General features: G+C 39.9%; 1 protein-coding gene across 1 annotated transcript in view; it reads right to left on the reverse strand.

Moving 5' to 3' along the window:
- The window catches only part of LOC124272450 (protein FAM126B-like), a 239,042-nt gene that overhangs the window by 149,291 nt on the left and 67,532 nt on the right, over positions 1 to 22,219 (reverse strand). Inside the window, exon 5 of the mRNA XM_046707622.1 lies at positions 17,680 to 17,724. Within this exon, the coding sequence (XP_046563578.1) occupies positions 17,680 to 17,724 (45 nt within the window). The remainder of the gene's footprint in view (positions 1 to 17,679; positions 17,725 to 22,219) is intronic.

Genomic DNA, 22,219 nt, shown 5'->3' on the forward strand with positions numbered 1-22,219 from the left:
TAGACTGCCAAACCAATGGTGGGTAGATGAATAGACTGGCAAACCAATGGTGGGTGGATGAATGGACTGGACAACCAATGGTGGGTGGATGAATGGACTGGACAACCAATGGTGGGTGGATGAATAGACTGGCAAACCAATGGTGGGTGTATGAATGGACTGGACAACCAATGGCACGTAGATGAATGGACTGGACTGGCAAACCAATGGTGGATGGATGAATAGACTGGCAAACCAATGGTGGGTGGATGAATGGACTGGACTGGCAAACCAATGGTGGATGGATGAATAGACTGGCAAACCAATGGTGGGTGGATGAATGGACTGGACAACCAATGGTGGGTGGATGAATGGACTGGACAACCAATGGTGGGTGGATGAATGGACTGAACAACCAATGGTACGTTGATGAATGGACTGGACAACCAATGGTGGGTAGATGAATAGACTGCCAAACCAATGGTGGGTAGATGAATAGACTGGCAAACCAATGGTGGGTGGATGAATGGACTGGCAAACCAATGATGGGTGGATGAATGGACTGGGAAACCAATGGTGGATGGATGAATAGACTGGGAAACCAATGGTGGGTGGATGAATAGACTAGCAAACCAATGGTGGGTGGATGAATAGACTGGCAAACCAATGGTGGGTGGATGAATGGACTGGCAAACCAAAGGTGGGTGGATGAATGAACTGGACAACCAATGGTGGGTGGATAAATAGACTGGCAAACCAATGGTGGGTGGATGAATGGACTGGCAAACCAATGATGGGTGGATGAATGGACTGGACAACCAATGGTGGGTGGATGAATGGACTGGACAACCAATGGTGGGTGGATGAATAGACTGGCAAACCAATGGTGGGTGTATGAATGGACTGGACAACCAATGGTGGGTGGATAAATAGACTGGACAACCAACAATGGGTGGATGAATGGACTGGACAACCAATGGCACGTAGATGAATGGACTGGACTGGCAAACCAATGGTGGATGGATGAATAGACTGGCAAACCAATGGTGAGTGGATGAATGGACTGGACAACCAATGGTGGGTGGATGAATGGACTGGACAACCAATGGTGGGTGGATGAATGGACTGAACAACCAATGGTACGTTGATGAATGGACTGGACAACCAATGGTGGGTAGATGAATAGACTGCCAAACCAATGGTGGGTGGATGAATGGACTGGCAAACAAATGATGGGTGGATGAATGGACTGGGAAACCAATGGTGGATGGATGAATAGACTGGGAAACCAATGGTGGGTGGATGAATAGACTAGCAAACCAATGGTGGGTGGATGAATGGACTGGGAAACCAATGGTGGATGGATGAATAGACTGGGAAACCAATGGTGGGTGGATGAATAGACTAGCAAACCAATGGTGGGTGGATGAATGGACTGGCAAACCAATGGTGGGTGGATGAATGGACTGGCAAACCAATGGTGGGTGGATGAATGGACTGGATAACCAGTGGTGGGTGGATGAATGGACTGGCAAACCAGTGGTGGGTGGATGAATGGACTGGACAACCAACGATGGGTGGATGAATGGACTGGCAAACCAATGGTTGATCGATGTACAGATTGTCAGAAATACAAGACCGACCAGCAACAGATGGACACACGAATACAGCACATGCTGGTTCAAAGCCTGGAAGGATGGACACATTTATGGACACTTGGGTGAGTGAAGAGTTTCATGGAAAGACATTTTACTGACATGTACTGACATTTCAGACATGTATTATTAACTGAAAGTTGACAAACACAAATGAAAGCATGACTGCTAAACTTCCAAATGGACGTATAAAACAAAACATGTTACATGCATTAAAACACTGAGTGGTCCTCGCCAGAAAGTAATGCAAGAATACATAACATCTTACTGGCTACCAAAATGTATGATGGTAAAGAATTGTTTAAACAATATAGGTGATTTATACAGGATAATTTACCAGTGTTTATTTGATTGAAATAGCATGCTTCAGACCAAGGGATGTCCATGTAATTATTTCTTTGTCTGGAAAAGTCAGGCTGCAGTAATGAATCAGTCAGGTTTTTTGGGTCATTTACATGTGACAACAATCACTGACTTATTCAACCTCATTTCTTGTTATGTTCGTGGATTTCATGACTGCTCATTTTCTAAGACGAAGATGGATCATCACAATGTTGCCCCTTGATATTTTACCAGCTTGACGATCACCTTATCATCACCAAACAATCACAAGCTTTAAGATGCACCCTGAAACAACCACCATCATCATCATCATCATCATCATCATCATCATCATCATCATCATCATATCCTCCTTACCCATGAAGATCCGGGATAAAATTTGTCTTCAGCAACCCATGCTTGTCTTAAGAGGCGACCAACGGGGTCTCGTGGTAAGGCTTGCTGACTTTGTTGACACATATCATTGTATCCCAGTTGCATAGATTGATGCTCATGCTGTTGATCACTGGATTGTCCGGCCCAGACTCGATTATTTACAGACTGCCGCCATATAGCTAGAATATTGCTGAGTGTGACGTTAAACAACAAACCAACCAACCAACATATCCTCTAGATCATTATCATAAGACAATTATTGCAATCATAATATCGTCACCACCCTACCGTTATGACTGCAACATTGTCTCACTATTTTTTATTCTTAACATTGATACCCTAACAAAAAGTAGTTGTTAAGTACCACATTGTGCTAAATGAACAAAAATAATCACAACCATTGACATCTCACAGACAAACATTCAACATTAACCAATTTTATGGTACCAAAGCTAGAAGAAATTTTCAATGTGGCCAATTCCCTCCCAATGACTAAAAGCATAGAGTCCTGCTGGTGCAGGCCAATGATACAAAGAAATCGATACTGGAGGTTCGGTGTTTCACAGTCTCTCGCCACAGAGGTGCAAGATCTCTCTAATCAGTTCAATATTTAATGGACTTGAACCATCCGTCTGTCTATATTTAGTCCTGCTTCCTACCCCGTCACAAGCCATGTATGTAAGCCAGAGTTATTTAACATACGGCAGACTTGTAAGGGCAGACAATAAATGTCCACAATCAAAGATCAGATGAAGATGGTCGTCCATTAATTCTGTCTGAAATCTTGTTTGCATTCTCAATATAAATAGCATGTGACAAAATCAACAAGTCCTTTTGAACAAATGTCAATATAGATTCAGCTTGATATCAGTTGCTTGGGAAAGTGATTTCGAGCCTTGTCTGAATATTCTTTAGAACTTGGACGAGTTGGTGTTGACTGGAATAATGAGGCAGCGTGGTAACCGAGAATGACTTGTGACACTGCATGCTCCCTCCCACCCACCCACCCACCCACCCATCCAACATTTAGACTGGCATATGACACCGCTCAAACATTCCCAAGTGCACTCTGGATTTCAGAGCGCATACGTTTGTTGTCTTCCAAAGATTGAGACTCATCTGTGACACCATTCCCTCACTCCCAACATTCACTAACAGTATAGTACAATAGGCTTACAGCTTACATCTTACAGTCCAAACGTGGCTATCAACTTGTCATAGTGCTGAGACAGGCAAGCAGACACAGGAGCCAAGGTTACTGAATTGTTTTCTGGAACTATGTTAAACTGATGGTCAGGTAAACAAGAGGCTGTGAAAGTCACTGACGAGGATGGGCCCATTAAATAATCAGAAAATATCATCGACACTCCTGCAGAAAAATGGTTAAAAAGTATCCCTGGTTTCAAACAAAGGGCATTTAATAGCATCAGTACCCAAGGCAAGTTACATAGAAAGGGCATGTAATAGTGCCAATATCCCAGCTATGTTACATACAAAGGGCATGTAATAGTGCCAATATCCCAGCTATGTTACATACAAAGGGCATGTAATAGTGCCAATATCCCAGCTATGTTACATACAAAGGGCATGTAATAGTGCCAATATCCCAGCTAGGTTACATACAAAGGGCATGTAATAATGTCACCACTAGCAAGTCACATACAAAGGGCATGTAATAGCACCATTATCTCAGCTGTCACATACAAAGCATGTAATAGCACCATTATCTCAGCTGAAGAGACATGGGTATTGCTACCACGAGTCATATCGATCGGCAATATGTAATATCAACAATACCTCGTTGACTGCTATTACATTTCCTGTTCATGTACAGGGGCATGATAGGGGCAGTTCAAGGCAACACAAACACAAGGAAGCATTGCAAGTAGCACTCTGAATGAAGTCCATTGTTGTCACAAGACAATGAATACTGGCTGGTGTTGAAGAGAGAAGGTTGGTCTGTTTGGAGGTGATAAATATGTTTCCTTGTTATCAGCAATGGACTTCCTATACTAATAATTTCACTACAAATAAATTATTTCATGATTTCATAAGGTAGGGCTATAAAAACAATCCCTAAAGCTTAAAGTGTTACATGAATATGTGATGACTTCATTAGAAAAAGATGAGTTGATGACTGAGTGAGTGAGTATGGATTTACGCTGTATTTAGCAATATTCCAGCAGTATCATGGCAGGGGACACCAGAAATGGGCTTCATACTGTACCCATGCTTGAAATCAAATCCGGGTCTTAGGCTACCCAAACGTCTCAATGAGCTGATGAAGCATCCATGAATTAAATTGATTTACACCTTCCAGGAACACTGAAGCATGGTCAACTATAGTTATAACATACTCAAAGGATATGTTATAATGGTTATACCCATTTCAGCTCAAATATACAGCAAGCAATTGGGACAAGAATACAGTTTGTTATATCCTTTAGTTCAGTATAACTGTATTTGTTATAGACATAGTTCACTGGACTGTTGTATATCCTGGAACTGCGAGTTTAATCAACAATGGCCCCAAACAATGAGCAGGATAGTTAGTGCTGCCACAAGGGTTTAGACAGGATAAATTACAAAAGGACACAGAGAGTCAGTAATGGCTAGGATCAATAATGTCAGAGCATGACTTTGCCAACTACCCTGAAACTAGGCATCAAATTTGATTAAGATGGCCCAAATTGATAGTCCATGGCAGAGACAAGACTTCGCTGGCATTTCCCTGCTTTGATACTAGGATCAAATTCAATTACTCTCTGACCTGCCTGGGCTATCTGAGACACGAACATGTTGTATCCTGTTTTCCAACGTGATGTTATCCCCACTTCTCACATTGCTCCTAATTAATAATATCTCATCTTTGTAATAACCTGGTCAATATTATCAGCGAGGACCAGATTCAGGTGGCACCTGTTATTGGACCCACATAATAGCGATTCAGCTGATGATGAATCTACCTTTACTTAACGCTGAACAAATACAATGTTGCATTACGTTTGAATACAGATGACTGGTTTTGAGCACATTTGGGTTGAGAGAGCTTACAGGAGATCAGACACACACCTCACAATATCATCATGGTGGGTTCAGTCACCAATGCAGTGTCAGTTTTGAAAAAACTATTTTTCTCTTAATAAAACAGGTGTTTGGTATCAGAAAAATTCAGCATTGCTTTATATTTAAATTTAGCTAAAGTATTGCCAGCACTCTGGGAGTGTCATGACTTTACAGTAGGTACATGCACAACATACTCTTTAACTACAAGACAATATTCTAATTCTGCATATATTTTCAAGAAGTACAGTGCACATATAATGTTCAAACACAGGTAGCCCAGTGGTTAAAGCTCTCACTCGTCACACTGAAGACCCGGGTTTGATTCCCCCCATGGGTACAATGTCTGAAGCCCATTTCTGGTGTCCCTTGCCATGATATAACTCATATTGCTAAAAGCGGCGTAAAACTAAACTCACTCATTCACTGATGAGTGTACAATGTTATAGGTTTCTGTTGGTCTTGAGAAAACAGTGTGACCCGAGCATCATGTCACCCTCTGTTCCTGAAATTAGACCTATAATTCCGAAGTAATGCTTAGTCTACAATCATACTGCGACACGCAAACAAAACCTCAAGCTGTCAAATCGGAACACAAGACTTCAGGCCCTCATTTAAGAACAAGACAAAAATGCCCTGAAGGCTTGATTGAAGCAAGCTATGAACCATATAAGATTTACATCCTGTATGCTTTCAGTGGCAACACATATTCTGCTCAGAACAAGAGAAATTGTGTAGGGACTAGAAGCTTTGATTTCCAGTATATAACAAAACAACATGCCCACACTCCACACCTTACAGAATTAACAGTGTATGAAGTAACAATATGCTATGTAAAATGTATTTATTGTCTCCACAAATCTGCCCAAATTATCCTTGATATGCTGCATTATTGATTAACCAACTGCTAGTTATACGCTTCATTACCAAATAATTCATTCCAGCATCAATGGCTGAACCTTGCCAAAATTTTTTTTTGTTTATTTGCTGTTTAACGCCACCTTCAGCAATATTCCAGATTTATGGCAGCGGTTTGTAAATGATCGAGTCTGGACTAGACAATCCATTGATCAACAGCATGAGCATCAATCTAAGCTTTCCATATTAAACAATGAGCTCAGGATTAAATAGTGAGTGAGTGAGTGAGTGAGTTTTACACCGCACTCAGCAATGTTCTAGCTATATGGTGGCGGTCTGTAAATAATCAAGGCTGGACCAGACAATCCAGTGATCAACAGCATGAGCATCAATCTACGAAATTGGGATACAATGACATGTGTCAGCCAAGTCAGCAAACCTGACCACTCAATCCCGTTAGTTGCTTCTTATGACAGACATGGGTTGCTGAAGATCAATTCTAACCCAGATCTTCACGAGTAAGGATTAAAAAGGAGAAAATAAATCTACATGAATGAAATCAGGAGAATTACATTACTCAGATTGTCCTCCCTATAGGTTTGAGTCCTACACATACATGATATACCAAAAACCAATTTCACTAAAGAAATTAGCCGACAGCTGTTTGGAACCAATAGTTCATAAGCTGTACAATTACACAAAAAGGGACACATCGACTTCATAACTGGCGAAATGTAAAAATCGCGATTGTGAAAACAATGCATATCTGACAACAGAGATGTTATAATTTTCTTTTCCAAATGGATGAAAAAATAAAAAATTCTAACATAATCTACAGACACATACCAGGTTTCCACCTCCCCAATAATTGGAAAATGATCTAAAAACTTAGCAGACAACTGCAAAATGTATGATTGAGGGACAAAAAGGCCCAGAAAACTTCTGCCTGAATACCTCTAAAATATTTTTTTACCTGTTTCCGACAGAACTCTTTTAATCAGCAAATTCAGACGCAGCATCTAAGTTTTTCAAAAATTGACAGACTCAAGTCAGCCAACTGAAACTGGGAATCACTTCTAGACAGTTTTTATACGAGAACCATATTGATTTTCAGGAAAGAGAACTTCAAATAATCTTTTATCTGGAATTATTCAATCTGGTTGCAAAAGAAAATTGCTTTAAATTAACAGACTGCCTCTGACAATCTTTGTTCAAAATGGAAAACTCGACTGTTCAGGCATGATAGAGAAAGAATAAAATACATGTAAAATGAAAAGAATATTTTCAAATTATGCTGTATTCATAAATTCTAAATATAACTCTAAATGAGTTCATTTTTTGGGCAGCTAAGGAAGGGATGTATAAATAACTGAAGGGATTCTTCTCAGTTTACTGAACTGTTGAAAGTGGGTTGTTGAACACGACTGAGTCCCCCTGAAACAGTTTCTAAAAGTGATCAATATTTCTAATATGTGAAGAGATGTGGTCAAGAACTCATCACACAAGTGTCTTTGATACAGTAAAAAGTAGTTCCCTCCCTCTTGAGATGGTAAAAAGTTCCTACTTGGGTTGGGACAATCCAAATTTACCTGGATACACACTACAGGTCTCAAGAGTTTGGTACATGACTGAAATTGGGATTTGTTCAGGGAGTTAAAGAAAATTTAGCAGACATATAAAATGATTAGATATACTGAGGCTTATTTTCTGCCCATATCTACCCAGGTTTATGCTATAGGTCTCAAGGGTTTGGTGCAAAATTGGAACTGGGATTTGTTCTACCAAAATCTTAAAGAGAATTTAAATACATATAAGACGAGTATATGGATGACAACTTCTTCTTTATTGTATAACACGACGTTTCTGGGCTACTTCTTGCCCCTTCTTCAGGTGATTGTGAGGTGAGGTGAAATTGGGTTTAATGTCGTGCTTGAGAATATTTCGCTCATAGGACGACGTGCATGCGTGTGTATGTGTATATGTGGCAAACTTGTACTAGCCCAGACTTAAGCTGGTTTTATAGTGCTAGCCCACTGAGATACCATGCCGCAGTGAAGCATGAATACCCCACTCAGACACATTATACTGACTCCGAGCCGACCAGTCCTTGTTGTACCCATTAATGCCGAGCGCCAGGCAGGGACCAACAAGTACCATATTTTAACGTCTTTTGGTATGACGCGGTCGGGGATCGAACCCACAACCTTCCGCACTCCGGACGGACACTCTAACCACTACACCACGGAGGCGGTCCTTCAGGTGATTGTATAACACGACGTTTCTGGGCTACTTTTTGCCCCTTCTTCAGGTGATATCTGGGCTACTTCTTGCCCCTTCTTCAGGGCAAGAAGTAGCCCAGAAACATCGTGTTATACAATAAAGAAGAAGTTGTCATCCATGTACTCCTCTTATATATTCATCAACTTCTAAATGCCTCTCAAGAATCTCAATTTAAATACACATATAAACTGATTGGATATACTCAGGCTACGCTTTAGCTTTTGCTGAAACATTGAGAAGGAATATGTGCAGAGTTAAAAATAATTTATTTTTTGTTAAATGGAATTTTACAGTTTACAAGAGTCATGTGACTACCTATAGGTCATGGGATTCCAGTTGTTACTGATACCTACTCAGGACCCACGTGACCTGAAGTCACGAGTAACCTCCCTAGCTACTATTTATTGTATTAGTTGTCAGGTGATGCCTATCATGATGTAGCGATACCCAACCTAACTGGAAATGCATCCCAAAATTATTGTAATTTCCGCCAGCCGAAGAATACATTAGGCTAACTTTCTGGAGCTAGTTTGGGTGGTGCTAATCCTTATTCCAGAATGTCCAACCACAATCATTACACTGTCCATCAGTTGACTCTTAATAGAACTATTTCTCAGAAAGACCCAGAGAGCATGCCCCTGTTAGTACCTAATTATCTTCATTATGAAGCTTAGTACCTGATTTGGACTCTTTGAAATAGCATTGTTTTCCTGTAATGAATACCCTTGGAAGCTCCTTGGTGACAATGTCTGTTTCCTAAACATCAATAAATTATCTGTAACAGCATGATGATGTTATGCCACGAGAACCCCTCCCATCTCTGGGTGTGGTACTCTCAAGCCCATTCTCTAGGGTCCTGTGTCAATATCTTTGAATCTCTTGAAGATGAGATATATCAAAATGCCTGGCAGTCACTGAGGAAATTAAGAAATTGATTAATATGTAACATTTCAGATGAAACAGCAATAACTAGCATAACTCATTAAGGAGTTTTTTCCTGATTGATAGACCCCAGATAATTATTGATAATACATTGCATTAAGATAAAAGCACAAGTTTTCAATGACTTGTTTAAACAATAAAAAAGTCTTAAATCACCGTAGCTATTATCAATCATGCAGTGACAGTCATTTTAACAGGCATAAATATATATGTTAGCTGTATGGGTCCATTAAAACAATCACGATTCTGAAAACATTACTCGTAACTGCAACAAATCAATTGTTTTTCGAAATTACTTAAAAACAGTATATAATGTCGCATAGTCTTCATCTACATCAGCATCAATACAATGTCATCATGGCTCATTAGCTACTGATGAATGTGTATTGTATAGCAAATCAAATTAAAGTTGGAGTTGAATGTGAAATTTATGCTTTCTGTTAAGTTTTCTTGATAATTGTAAGATTAAATAGTTGATTTACAGTTTCAATACTTTATAAGAACAATTAAGGTCCCCTAATTCACTGCTTTCACAGATCAACAAAGTTACACATGATTGAGTGAGTAAAGCAGGCAAGAGAAAGACAGAGAAAGAAAGGGAGAGAGAGGAGACAGTGGGGGAGAGAGTGAGGGAGGGAGAGGTAGAGAGAGGGAAAGAGGGAGGGAGGGAGAGAGAGAGGGAGAAAGAGAGAGAGTGAGGGAGAGAGAAAGAGAGAGAAAGAAAAAAGAGAGTGAGAGAGAGAGAGAGCAGGATTCATTCCTCAACCATAACACTCCCGACCACACTGTGTCGCTGGAAGCAGAGGCAGTGGGGTAGCCTAGTGGTTAAACTGTTCGCCTCGCTCGCGGAAGACCTGGATTTCACTCCCCACATGGGTACAGTGTGCGAAGCCTTTTTCTGGTGTCCCCCGCTGTGATATTGCTAAAATTGGCCTAAACCTAAACTAACTCACTTAAACAAACCTTTAATTAGATATGGTCAAGATTTAAAACTTTGGTATGGTATTAACAAACCAAGGATTATAATCATGAGTTCCAACCAATGTCAGGGCGGTGGGGTAGCCTGGTGGTTAAAGCGTTCGCTTGTCACCCGAAGACCCAGGTTCAATTCCCCACATGGGTACAATGTGTGAAACCCATTTTTGGTGTCCCCCGCCCCGATATTGCTGGAATATTGCTAAAAGCGGCGTAAAACTAAACTCACTCATTCCAGCCAATGTCATTATATCCTGACTTGACTAAGGGACATAACACTGCATATTGATCTGCAGCTCTTTACACAACTTGGCTACTAGTCACGCACCATTACCATATACATGTACATACACATACGTGTTAATCAGCTCAAAAAATGTATTTGGTTCTCAATTACAACTGATTGACAAAATATCAGGCCAAAGAAGACAATACTTTATGTAGCTGACATTAAACTGGGAATAATCCACATCAGCAGTTTCTAATGAACTTACCTTATGTTCAGACATCAGACAGTACCACACTGTCCACACATACGGCTTTCAAACACACATGATCGGGAGAGACAGTGTTCTAATTGTACAATATGCTTCTTCTATTCAAAGGTTGTACTAAATAAGACCAGAGGAAAGTTTGGAAGAAATCGCTTGCATTAACCCTTTATCTTGAAATTCCTGATAAAATTGGCAAAGCAGTTCAGGTGGCCTGGTTTTGCTGACTCAGCTGATTTGCATATGATGAAACAATGATTGTTAAGCCATTGCTTACACTTTCAATCACTGGTTGGTGTGGCTCATTTACATGTCTCAAAGATAAAGTAGTTAAAGTGGAAAAATGCTGACAGCATCATTTCACAATTTACTCACTCACTCACTCACATACTAATGTCTATAACAATTGGCAGTCTTTGCCCTTTATGCTGACCATGTTGGGTTGAAAAGAAAAGATGTACAAAATAGAAAGAAAAACACTCAAACTCACTCATTTCAGAGATCAAAGTATGTGAGTGTAAGAATGTTGCTTTTTACTGCAATGCGGAATATTACAGCCATTTCAAGACATTCTGAATGTATTTCCTGGGATTAGAGAAACCAGTGATTGATAATATGAACATACAGTATATGATGCAGTTGATGGTAACATGACATATCTTCCAGATCTGGCACTCTAGTCCATTACTCAACATTACCTGTACAACTGACTGACTGACTGAGTTTAGTTTTACGCCGCTTTTAGCAATATTCCAGCAATATCACAGCGGGGGACAACAGATATGGGCTTTACGCATTGTGTTTTTCTCAAACACAGCACATCTAGCTAGTTACTGTATATCAGTATGGTGTTGCTGCCAGCAGAGCAGGACATGCTGACCATTTTCTCAAAACACCTGGTGTCATCACTGATTCTCAGTCCTCCATTCGTAAAATTCTACTACTATTCTGCCTTTATGACTGATGGAATATTTTTGCTGGATATTCTCCAGTTTTAACATATCTGAATGGAAAAGGCTTTCAGAAATATCCATGTGCAAACCCTTTTTACAAACAAATGGGTTCATTATGTATGTTATTGACACAATTATTTGTCATATATGTCTTAGATGCTTACAATTTCATTTCACAATATTCGACACAATTGGATTGCCACATTTTATAAACCTATCATGGGCATGCCACATGAATATTTTTTGGGATATTACTTGTATTTTCATAACATCTGATGAAATTATTATTGCCAAGTAAGACCAGGCATGAGGTTGTTGCATTTTCGTAGTGACCAGGTGTGAGGTTTAAATGTTTTTAACAAGATCTGGACTGAGGGTTTACACACATCAGCTTCATATGGGACGAAAGCCTGAACAGATGCAGGTTTTCCATGTCTACCACAAGTACGGGTTTAATGCTGACAGAGAAATGCAATGATGGTGAAACAGGATTCAAACCCATGAGGGGCAGTGGGGTGGCCTAGTGGTTAAAGTGTTCGCTCATCACATCACAGTCCCGGGTTCTATTCCCCACATGGATACAATGTGTGAAGCCCATTTCTAGTGTAATATTGCTGAAATATTGCTAAAAGCCGCATAAAACTGAACTCACTCACTCACTCTGGTGTCGCCGCCATGATATTGCTGGAAGATTGCTAAAAGTGGCGTAAAACTAAACTCACTCAAACCCATGATCATGGGTTCTGGCATACCCAAGGGATCTGCACTGAATATTGTGGTGCTGTAGACAGTCGGCCCCCTCTACTCCCCTAGAGTCTGATATAGACATAGAGTATTAAAATCCTTGACCACAGTTGCCTCTAACACCTTATCAGTAAAAGAAAGGATTATAATTCCATAATGGATATCATCCTACAACAGATCCATATATGAAAGGTGTACTGACTGTTATTTTCAGCCTGGCGTGGACTAGAGAGGGTTAAAGATTCGATATGCTGGTTGTAAGTGAAGAGAGGGTTCTGGTATAAACAGGGAGCTCTGGGCCTTCATAACAGATCAACCAGACACATCCAATTCTCACAACAATGTTTACAAAGGCTGGTTTAATGGGGGTAACCCTTCCCATCACACCTTGGTTGTGCCCTCCAATTAGCTCAAGGCATGAACCAGAAGGGGTTAAATGCTTGAAGGAAGCTGTTCAGAAAACAGAGCTGAAGAATGTGAATCTGGAAAAATTCCTCTCCCTTCTTTTCTTCTTAAACTTTTTTCCTTTTTGAGAAACACATTCTTTAATGCAGTAATGATACATAAAAATACAATCAAAACATATTTTACAAAGGAGATAAACATCTCCAGAATAAAGAAACAAATATGTGAGTCAGTGTTGCTCTAATTGTGATACCCTGGATTACTATCAGGGCACATCTGGGTGATGAGATACGAACTACCCGTGAGTTGCAATTGTTTTCCTTACGATTGTACTTTTCTATCATTATTTGCTACCACATGTACAACTTTAAACAAATACACAGATGAATAGAAGATCTGATTGTCCTAGGCCATTATTACTATTATTATTTTGTTTTACAGATTAAAGATAGTATGCAGCAGAGAGGGTTCGGGTGATCCTGGCACAGTCAGGCTGGTAAGGCTCATCATCAGCTCAGGGCCCTTGCCTTATTATTATTATCATACACATTTGAATTATTATATGTTTTGTTACTCATCATATATATGATTCATTATATATCTTGTTTATGTAGTTTATAGAATATTGTCACCGTTTCTGAATGGAACGTTTGCACAATAAATATTTTATCTTTATCTTTATAGGAATGTAAATATGCCAATGATATTTACCATAGTATGCATAATGCAGTTTCACAATTTGTAGTTAATCATAGATCATACACAAATTAAGCATCAGAACACAGAAAACCTTACAGTTACTTAAAGCCTCTCAACAATATTCAGCTGTATGATTGTCTGTTAATGATTGAAACTGGGTTAAACAATCAAGTGATTGACATCAAAAGCCATTATAAAGCTGGACATTTTAATCAATAAACACCATCATAAGCATTGACCTATTCAGTCGGGATACGATGATATGCATCACCCATCAAGAACCTGAACACCCGATTCCTCAAGTGATTGACATCAAAAGCCATAATAAACGATTCCTTTTGTTAATTCTTATGACAAGAGTGAGTGAGTGAGTTTGGTTTTACATCGCGTTTAGCAATATTCCAGCAATATCACAGTGGGGACACCACAAATGGGTTTCAAACATTGTACCCATGTGGGGAATCGAACCCAGGTCTTCGGCGTGACGAGCGAACACTTTAACCACTAGGCTACCCCACCACCCCTCTTATGACAAGAGATTGTGAAGACCAATTGTAACCCAGAGGAATACAATCATGTATCGGGGGCGGTGGGGTAGCCTAGTGGTTAAAGCGTTGGCTCGTCACGCCAAAGACCCGGGTTCGAATCCCCACATGGGTACAATGTGTGAAACCCATTTCTGGTGTCCCCCGCCGTGATGTTGCTGGAATATTGCTAAAAGCGGCGTAAAACCAAACTCAGTCAGTCAGTCAGTCAGTCAGTCAGACAATCATGTACCCCAAAACACAATTAATAATCTTAATACAGGGAAACCTGATGAGTAAAATTTCAAGGGACTCGCCAAAATTGTTTACTTATCAGGTATTTTACTTACCCAAACCTATCAAAACCTGCAAATGACAACCATATGCATGTATATGTATACAGCAGAATAACTGACAACATTTGTAAGTAACATGGCCTCCAGTTGTCAGTGTATTGTTAACTGTCATGACGCCAGCGAGCTGTAAGTAGGATGTTTGTTTAGCTGGAGACTGACACGTGCCCCTCATGTTGGATCATGTGGTGATCGCTAATTTAGTTATCCGGTCTCTTTCGTTAAGTAATTTACTTCCAGGGACCGTGAGAAGACGTTTAGTTAAGTGGTATTGTTTACTTATCCGAGTTTAGTTAACCAGACTATAATAGTGATAATTAATGAAGAAATTTGCCGGGACCAAAGAATAGTGTTTACTTATCCGGTCCGTTTAGTTAAGCGGTCTTTACTTAGGCAGTTTCCACTGTATATAATATTAAGCTCAAGTTTGAAGGAAAACCCTCAATATCCTCAATCATTCTCTCCAAAATGTTGAGTCAGCGCTTTGGTTAATGGAAGCCCTTGAACCCTTCCCTATGTGAAAGGACATTTCATTTCCACGTGACCTCAAGTTTCTTCTTACAGTAAAAGACTGGTACCGAAAAAGACAGATAACATTTATATTTCCAATGAAGGAAAATATCATATGTCCAATTACACATCTTGATATTGTGCCTTTAAAACCCTAATGATTGATCAATACACAAAATTCAGCGTTCAATGTCCTGTGTAAGTGAGCAGGATTGTTGAAGGCTTTTAGCGATAATCCCAGATAAACCAGCGGGTGAAAGAGTGGAGCTCAGCACACAATCTAACTTGGTAATTGTGTCCAGGAGAAGGGACACACCCTAAGAAAATTGAACTTCAATTAGTCCATTGAAAGCCTATAACATTAGACAAACAGAGTCAGGCTGTGGGGTTAGTGGTTCAAATATTTGCTGGTAGCATTGAAGACCTGGGTTTGATTCCCCACATGGTTAAATTTGTGAAGACCATTTCTGGAATGTGGAATCACTGTGAATGAATGCAGAATGCAGTGTAAAATCCAACTCACTCAGGTTTAAATAAGTTGCATCCCTGTTCAAGTGAGTGAGTGAGTGAGTTTAATTTTAAGCCGCACTCAGCAATATTCCAGCTATATGGCGGCAGTCTGTAAATAATTGAGTCCGGACCAAACAATCCAGTGATCAACAGCATGAGCATCGATCTGCACAATTGGGAACCGATGACATGTGTCAACCAAGTCAGCAAACCTGACCACCTGATCCTGTTTGTCGCCTCTTACGACAAGCATGGGTTACTGAAGATCAATATTCTAACCCGGTTCCCTGTTCAAGACTACCCAAGAGTTCCCCAATGAAATCATCTCAAGCTTAATACAAAAAAATCACAGATGTTGTACAAAGGTATCTGTTCTGCAACATGATAATGATTTATTGCCATCTATATATTGGTATGTATTCTGTTTGACAGTGATTGACACAGATTGTTCATGCAGATCCTACTTTCTATAAATGAAGGTAAATATTATGGCTCAGAATGTTTTGTCACCATGCATTCTGGGAGATGAGAGAAAAATTACTTCATTTCTGCAACATGTTATATTTGGGATTACACTTTCTTAGTAGTTTTGTCATTCAATTCCGTGGGAAAACTTTATGTGTGAAATAGCACAGCCCATCATACATAAGTTGAAATATTTATAGAAAAATCCAGCTTAAACTTGGATTAATGGATTATACTTCCCTCAGGAATAAAAAATGTATTCAGTTCGGTATAATATAAAGCAAAATGTAGCTTTTGGGTGACACTCTCAGAACATCTGGAACATTTTGCTCCAAACACTACTAGTCGCAGACTATCCTGAAATAGTAGGTAGCAAAGTAATCTGCTAAGTCGTGTTAGTAAGACATTATGCAAGACATTACCGAAGTAGTAATAGGTTTAATGACCCAGATGACATTCTTCCTCTGACATCAGCCCTTGTTGACAGGCCATTTCAGTCTGGGCCCGTCTTCGGGCAAACTTGAAATAGATTTTCTCCTTTACATATGGGCAATTATTGACTAACCTATTATCGAATGTAAACCATCAGACAGACAGTGCTGTCTGTGGTCAGTATTGAGGCAGAGTCCATTCTTCATCTTTGTTGTTCCACTCCAGTAGGGGACTATGACAATGTATGGAGTATTCTTCTTGTGGTGTGAGTGAGTGAGTTTGGTTTATGTTGATATAGGAACAAAGCCCAAATCAAACTGATCTTAACTGTTTACCCTTTGGAGAAACCCACACAAAAACGTTCACATATAATCAGGGTGAGCCATGTTTCAAACCCATGCTCACAGGTTCCTGAAACACCAAAGGGATGCCACTCTGTATAGCAATTTGTCGTGCTTTCCACAACCGGGCCACCTATGTCCACTAAAACATAGGAGATCAATTGCTAGATCAAATAAGATGTCTGGAATATACATACTTTAAAGAGGGACAAGGCTGGCTCAAAATGTCATTTTCAAGTCATTCAAATAAACTTGTGTTGTACTGCTTGATCCAATCTTTTAAAACAAAGCCATCTAACAGTTCATTTTTACCCTCATCACACAGAGATGGGGTCTACAAAAATCATAATACATTTTAGAAAATGTACATTATTGACAACTTCTGGTTTTGCCAGAGGAGGGGTCAAGAAATAGCTCTGATGCAAAAATTAAAGAAGTTTTGAATAGTGGTTTGTTACACTAGTGATGATTCAGATTTTCACACTGTTCTCAAGCATTAACCAGTACAAATAAGTGATTATCTAGGTACATGCTGTCATATGCTTGTATTCATGAGTGCAAATGGTGTTCGAATCATCATAAAATAAATCACCAACGCATAAAAAAAAGGCTATCATTCATAAGGATGTATGTTTTATATTTACTAGCCAACATCTAGACAGCCAATCAAACAGTTACAACACATTTATTTCAACATCTTGACTTAACCAAACCTCCAAACAGACATCAGAAGTCACAGCATAGTCCCTCTTCAAATACAGTTGTAAGGAAGATGTTACCTACCAGGTTATAGACTCCAAGGATGAAGGCTTCAACTCCTCCGCAGCTCTGAAACACAAGGAAACATATAAGTCCAGCAGTGTCACCTCCTCCATGTCCTTGTAGGGAGGAAGTCATGACACATGGCCTCACACCAACAAGACTTTATTAGGAGTTGATCATCATGTGCAAAGTTCCATAACATTTTTTTTAGCTTGACTCATGGAAGTTGTTAAATAGCCAATGAGTGGACCATATTTATACCACTCAGCAGTATTACAGCTATGTGAGGGCAGCCTTGAACATATACTTGAAACAACCACTAGATTTATTTACAACCTCATTATCATTTTAATTTGATTCACGAGTGAATGTTGTTTTATGCCTGTCGGCAATGCTCCCGCTGTTTCACAACAGGAATGATTTGGGGAGAATGTTGATTATGGCACAATCAGCAATATTCGAGCTCTCATAATGGCGCAAGAGATCTGGGCTAGAATTCATCTTCAGCAACCCATGCTTGTCATAAGAGGCAGTACGGGATCGGGTGGTCAGGCTCGCTGACTTAGTTGACACATGTCATGGTATCCCAATTGCATAGATTGATGTTTATGATGTCTATCACTGGATTGTCTGGTCCAGACTCGAATATTTACATACCACTGCCATATAGCGGAATATTGCTGAGTGTGGCGTTAAACAATAAACAACTGACTGACTGAGTTTGGTTTTACGCCGCTTTTAGCAATATTCCAGCAACATCACGGGCGGGGACACCACAAATGGGCTTCATACATTGTGCCCATGTGGGGATTCGAACCCGGGTCTTCGGCGTGACGAGCCAACGCTTTAACCACTAGGCTACCCCACCGCCCCAAACAATAAACAAACAAACAAACATAAACAAACAAACAATAAACAAACAAACATAAGCAAAGGCTATAACCACTAGGCCACTGCACTGCCCTTCTGAGGTACTGTGAATTATGTTTGGTCATCCATGTTATTTACAGACAGGGTACCCGTGAAGGTCCCTGGGTTAGAATTGGTCTTCAGTAACCCATGCTTGTCGTAAAAGGCGACTATGCTTGTCGTAAGAGGCGACTAACGGGATCGGGTGGTCAGGCTCGCTGACTTGGTTGACACATGTCATCGGTTCCCAATTGCGCAGATCGATGCTCATGCTGTTGATCACTGGATTGTCTGGTCCAGACTCGATTATTTACAGACCGCCGCCATATAGCTGGAATATTGCTGAGTGCGGTGTAAAACTTAACTCACTCACTCACTCAGACAGGCACATGTGTTGATAGTGACACAGATTCACATTCAGCTACAGAAGGTTGCATGGTCACCTTTCCAACAAATAGCTTGGCAGGATGGTTCACATGTATACAACCTGGCTCGATTCAGCATGAAACTGATATACCCTGATAACAATTCAAAAAATGTAAATCGAAGAGAAGAAACAACTCAAACACGACATCACACTCCCAAACAGATCACAGGTAGGAGACATTACTGATATTACTTAACATAGTGTTCCAATGCATGAGTTCCCTTCCAGACCCTTGAGAATAAATCAAATTGGATCCAACAAGTTTGTACAAGGTCCAATTGTTGTTACACGAGTTAGCTCAACCCTTTCACCACAAATGAGCAGCATTATGTATCTAATATGAAAGCTGTTACTTAGTCCTAACACAGCTCATGCAAGTCTACAATATGTGGCAAGTCTAGATTAATAAATAAAATTGAAAGAGAAAAAACAAATGGATCAAACTTAAGTCTAGAATGATTTGGGAAGTCTTCTGCCTCAGTTCTAGACAGAAATTAAATAATGTTATGGGTGCCGTTGTACAAAGCGATCTTAGCGCTAAGGTTACCGTAACTCCCATTCATTAACGCAGACTTAAGGTAGCCTTAACGCTAAGGTTGTTTTGTACAACGGTACCCTAGGCTCCACTTGGATATGTTTTGTAAATGTGTATATATTTTTACATTTTTAAATTACTTTATTTCTGGAACAAAATTTTAAAATTTTAATCTTTTGAAGTTCACCATGACAAAAAGGGCTTTAATCACTGGGCAACCTGAACGTATTCACCCCTGAACATATTCACCCCTGAACGCATTCACCCCTGAACTCATTCACCCCTGAACGTATTCACGCCTGTTATTCACCCTGAACGTATGTATTCACCCCTGAACGTATGTATTCACCCCTGAACGTATGTATTCACCCCTGAACGTATGTATTCACCCCTGAACGTTTGTATTCACCCCTGAACGTATGCTTGTTTAGTGCCACAAACAGCACACAATGGCTGAAGTGACCGAGACATACCAATCGTAACTCAATATTTCATCACTGCATCCTTGTTAAGGTGACCGCCTCCGTGGTGTAGTGGTTAGAGAGCGTCCGCCTGGAGAGCGGAAGGTGGTGGGTTCATTCCCGACCGCGTCATACCAAAAGACGTTAAAATATGGTACTTGTTGGTCCCTGCCTGGCGCTCGGCTTTAATGGGTACATCAAGGACTGGTCAGCTCGGAGTCAATATAATGTGTCTGAGTGGGGTATTCATGCTTCACTGCGGCATGGTATCTCAGTGGGCTAGCACTATAAAACCAGCTTCAGTCTGGGCTAGTACAAGCAGCCGCACATACACATACACATACACACGCATGCACGTCGTCATATAAGCAAAATATTCTCAAGCACGATGTTAAACCCAATTTCACCTCACTTTGTTAAGGTGTAAGAACACCTGTACTTCCACAAAGCAATCACGTCCCAGCAATCCTCAGTGATATACCACTAAGTGCAACACACATCTCAACACCACACACCGTGTGACCTGGAGTATTGACTAGCTATCTCACAGCATACGTATTAACCCCAGGTTGCTTCTTACACATAAATTATTTTGCCTAATTGAAGGACATATAAAGACAATAAAGATCAGAAAGTTACAACAGCAACAAATCGAAAAGAAATGCACTTAACAACTCCAAAAAGGAAATCAAAATGACAGTGAACAAAATGTTTTTCTGGCATCAAGGTTTTACAGATTAAAAAAACAAAAACAATTGATTATGGGTGAGTGAGTGGGCTTGATACTGCTCAAAGTGTGTCTGTGGAAGTGAAAATACAGATCTATGACGTTTATAGGCATGTTGGGTTACAACTGGGTGCCAACCAGCCTATGCATGTTGTAAGAGGCAACCTTAAGGATAGCAGGATTTGGGGGGTTGACAGCTTGGTTGATGGCATCTCAACATTGCCCAATGGTTAGAACTGTAGTTTATAATATTGGCGTGGATTCTAGCTCATATTTACAATTACCAACCACCATGAATCCAGGCAACTGAAGTACACATCAGGGATTATTATTATTATTATTTATTTTATTATAGGATATTTATATAGCGCACATATCCACGCACTGGTGCATGCTCAAGGCGCTGGTATTTTTTCCCTCGATCATTGGATGTCAATCTCAACGGCACATCCCATTATCAATCTCAACTCCCTGGGGAGTATACAACCAGAACCATCCAGAAATGATGCTGACAGTCTGCAGTAGATCAGAACAGGTGAACCTTGGATTCAAACCAACCACCAACGAATCTATGGTAACAGGACACATCAGGGCTTACTATCCAGAAATAGACCCACACTAAACTGGCAGTAAGGTGACAGTGGATGAAGGAAAATCAGTGATTAAATGGAGGCAATATCATTTTGAGCAGTGAGAGGACCTAATCTGTTGACTGTCTCGACCTTATCAAATGTCAGCAGTGCTGGAGATATGTGATACATCCAGGTCAAAGTAGGGATGGTGTCCATCAGCAAGTCTGGCACCCACTTGCCAAATAGAGAGAGCACCTGTTTGTCTTTACCAGTAAGGATTCACAAGACATCAGTGAGAGTATACTAATTTATCATCCAAAAGTGTTCCACAGGAGATATTGCTTGTGTGAGATCACCTGGGAGATATCATTTTGACAGTAGATTTTGTACAATGCCTTGACAATGTTATGATGTCATGAACGTGATGATGTCACAAAGCTATGACATCGCTGCACAGCAAGTCTAATGGCAGAACTGTGTTCAGATATGTACATATTTCATTGAAAACTAACGAAGACTTTTTTTTGATGATAAATAGAATCTCACCCTCATGTCTTTGATATCAAATATATCAACACTCATTGATAAAAGTGAAAATATCCTCGTGAAGCCTCTGATATTTGTAACTTTATCAAATCATGGTGATATATTTTATATCAAAAGACACTCGGGTGAGATTCTCTACATAGTTACAATACCCTTTCCTGTCAGAACATGTTGATTTTCGGATAAGAATTTAGCATTTAGGTAAAATATTCATCAATCACTAATATTAATGTTTTATTTACAATTCTGAACAGGTGAGGTTAATATCCAAAAATGCACAGTTTGGTACAAGTTGTAGAGATATGGCTCTGACAGAGTGAGTGAGTCAATGAGTATGGTTTTACATTGCTTTTAGCAATATTCCATCAATATCATGATGGGGGA

This window comes from Haliotis rubra, unplaced genomic scaffold, assembly GCF_003918875.1.
Source record: "Haliotis rubra isolate DU_JTF1 unplaced genomic scaffold, ASM391887v1 Scf17, whole genome shotgun sequence".
Taxonomy (NCBI): Eukaryota; Metazoa; Mollusca; class Gastropoda; order Lepetellida; family Haliotidae; genus Haliotis; species Haliotis rubra.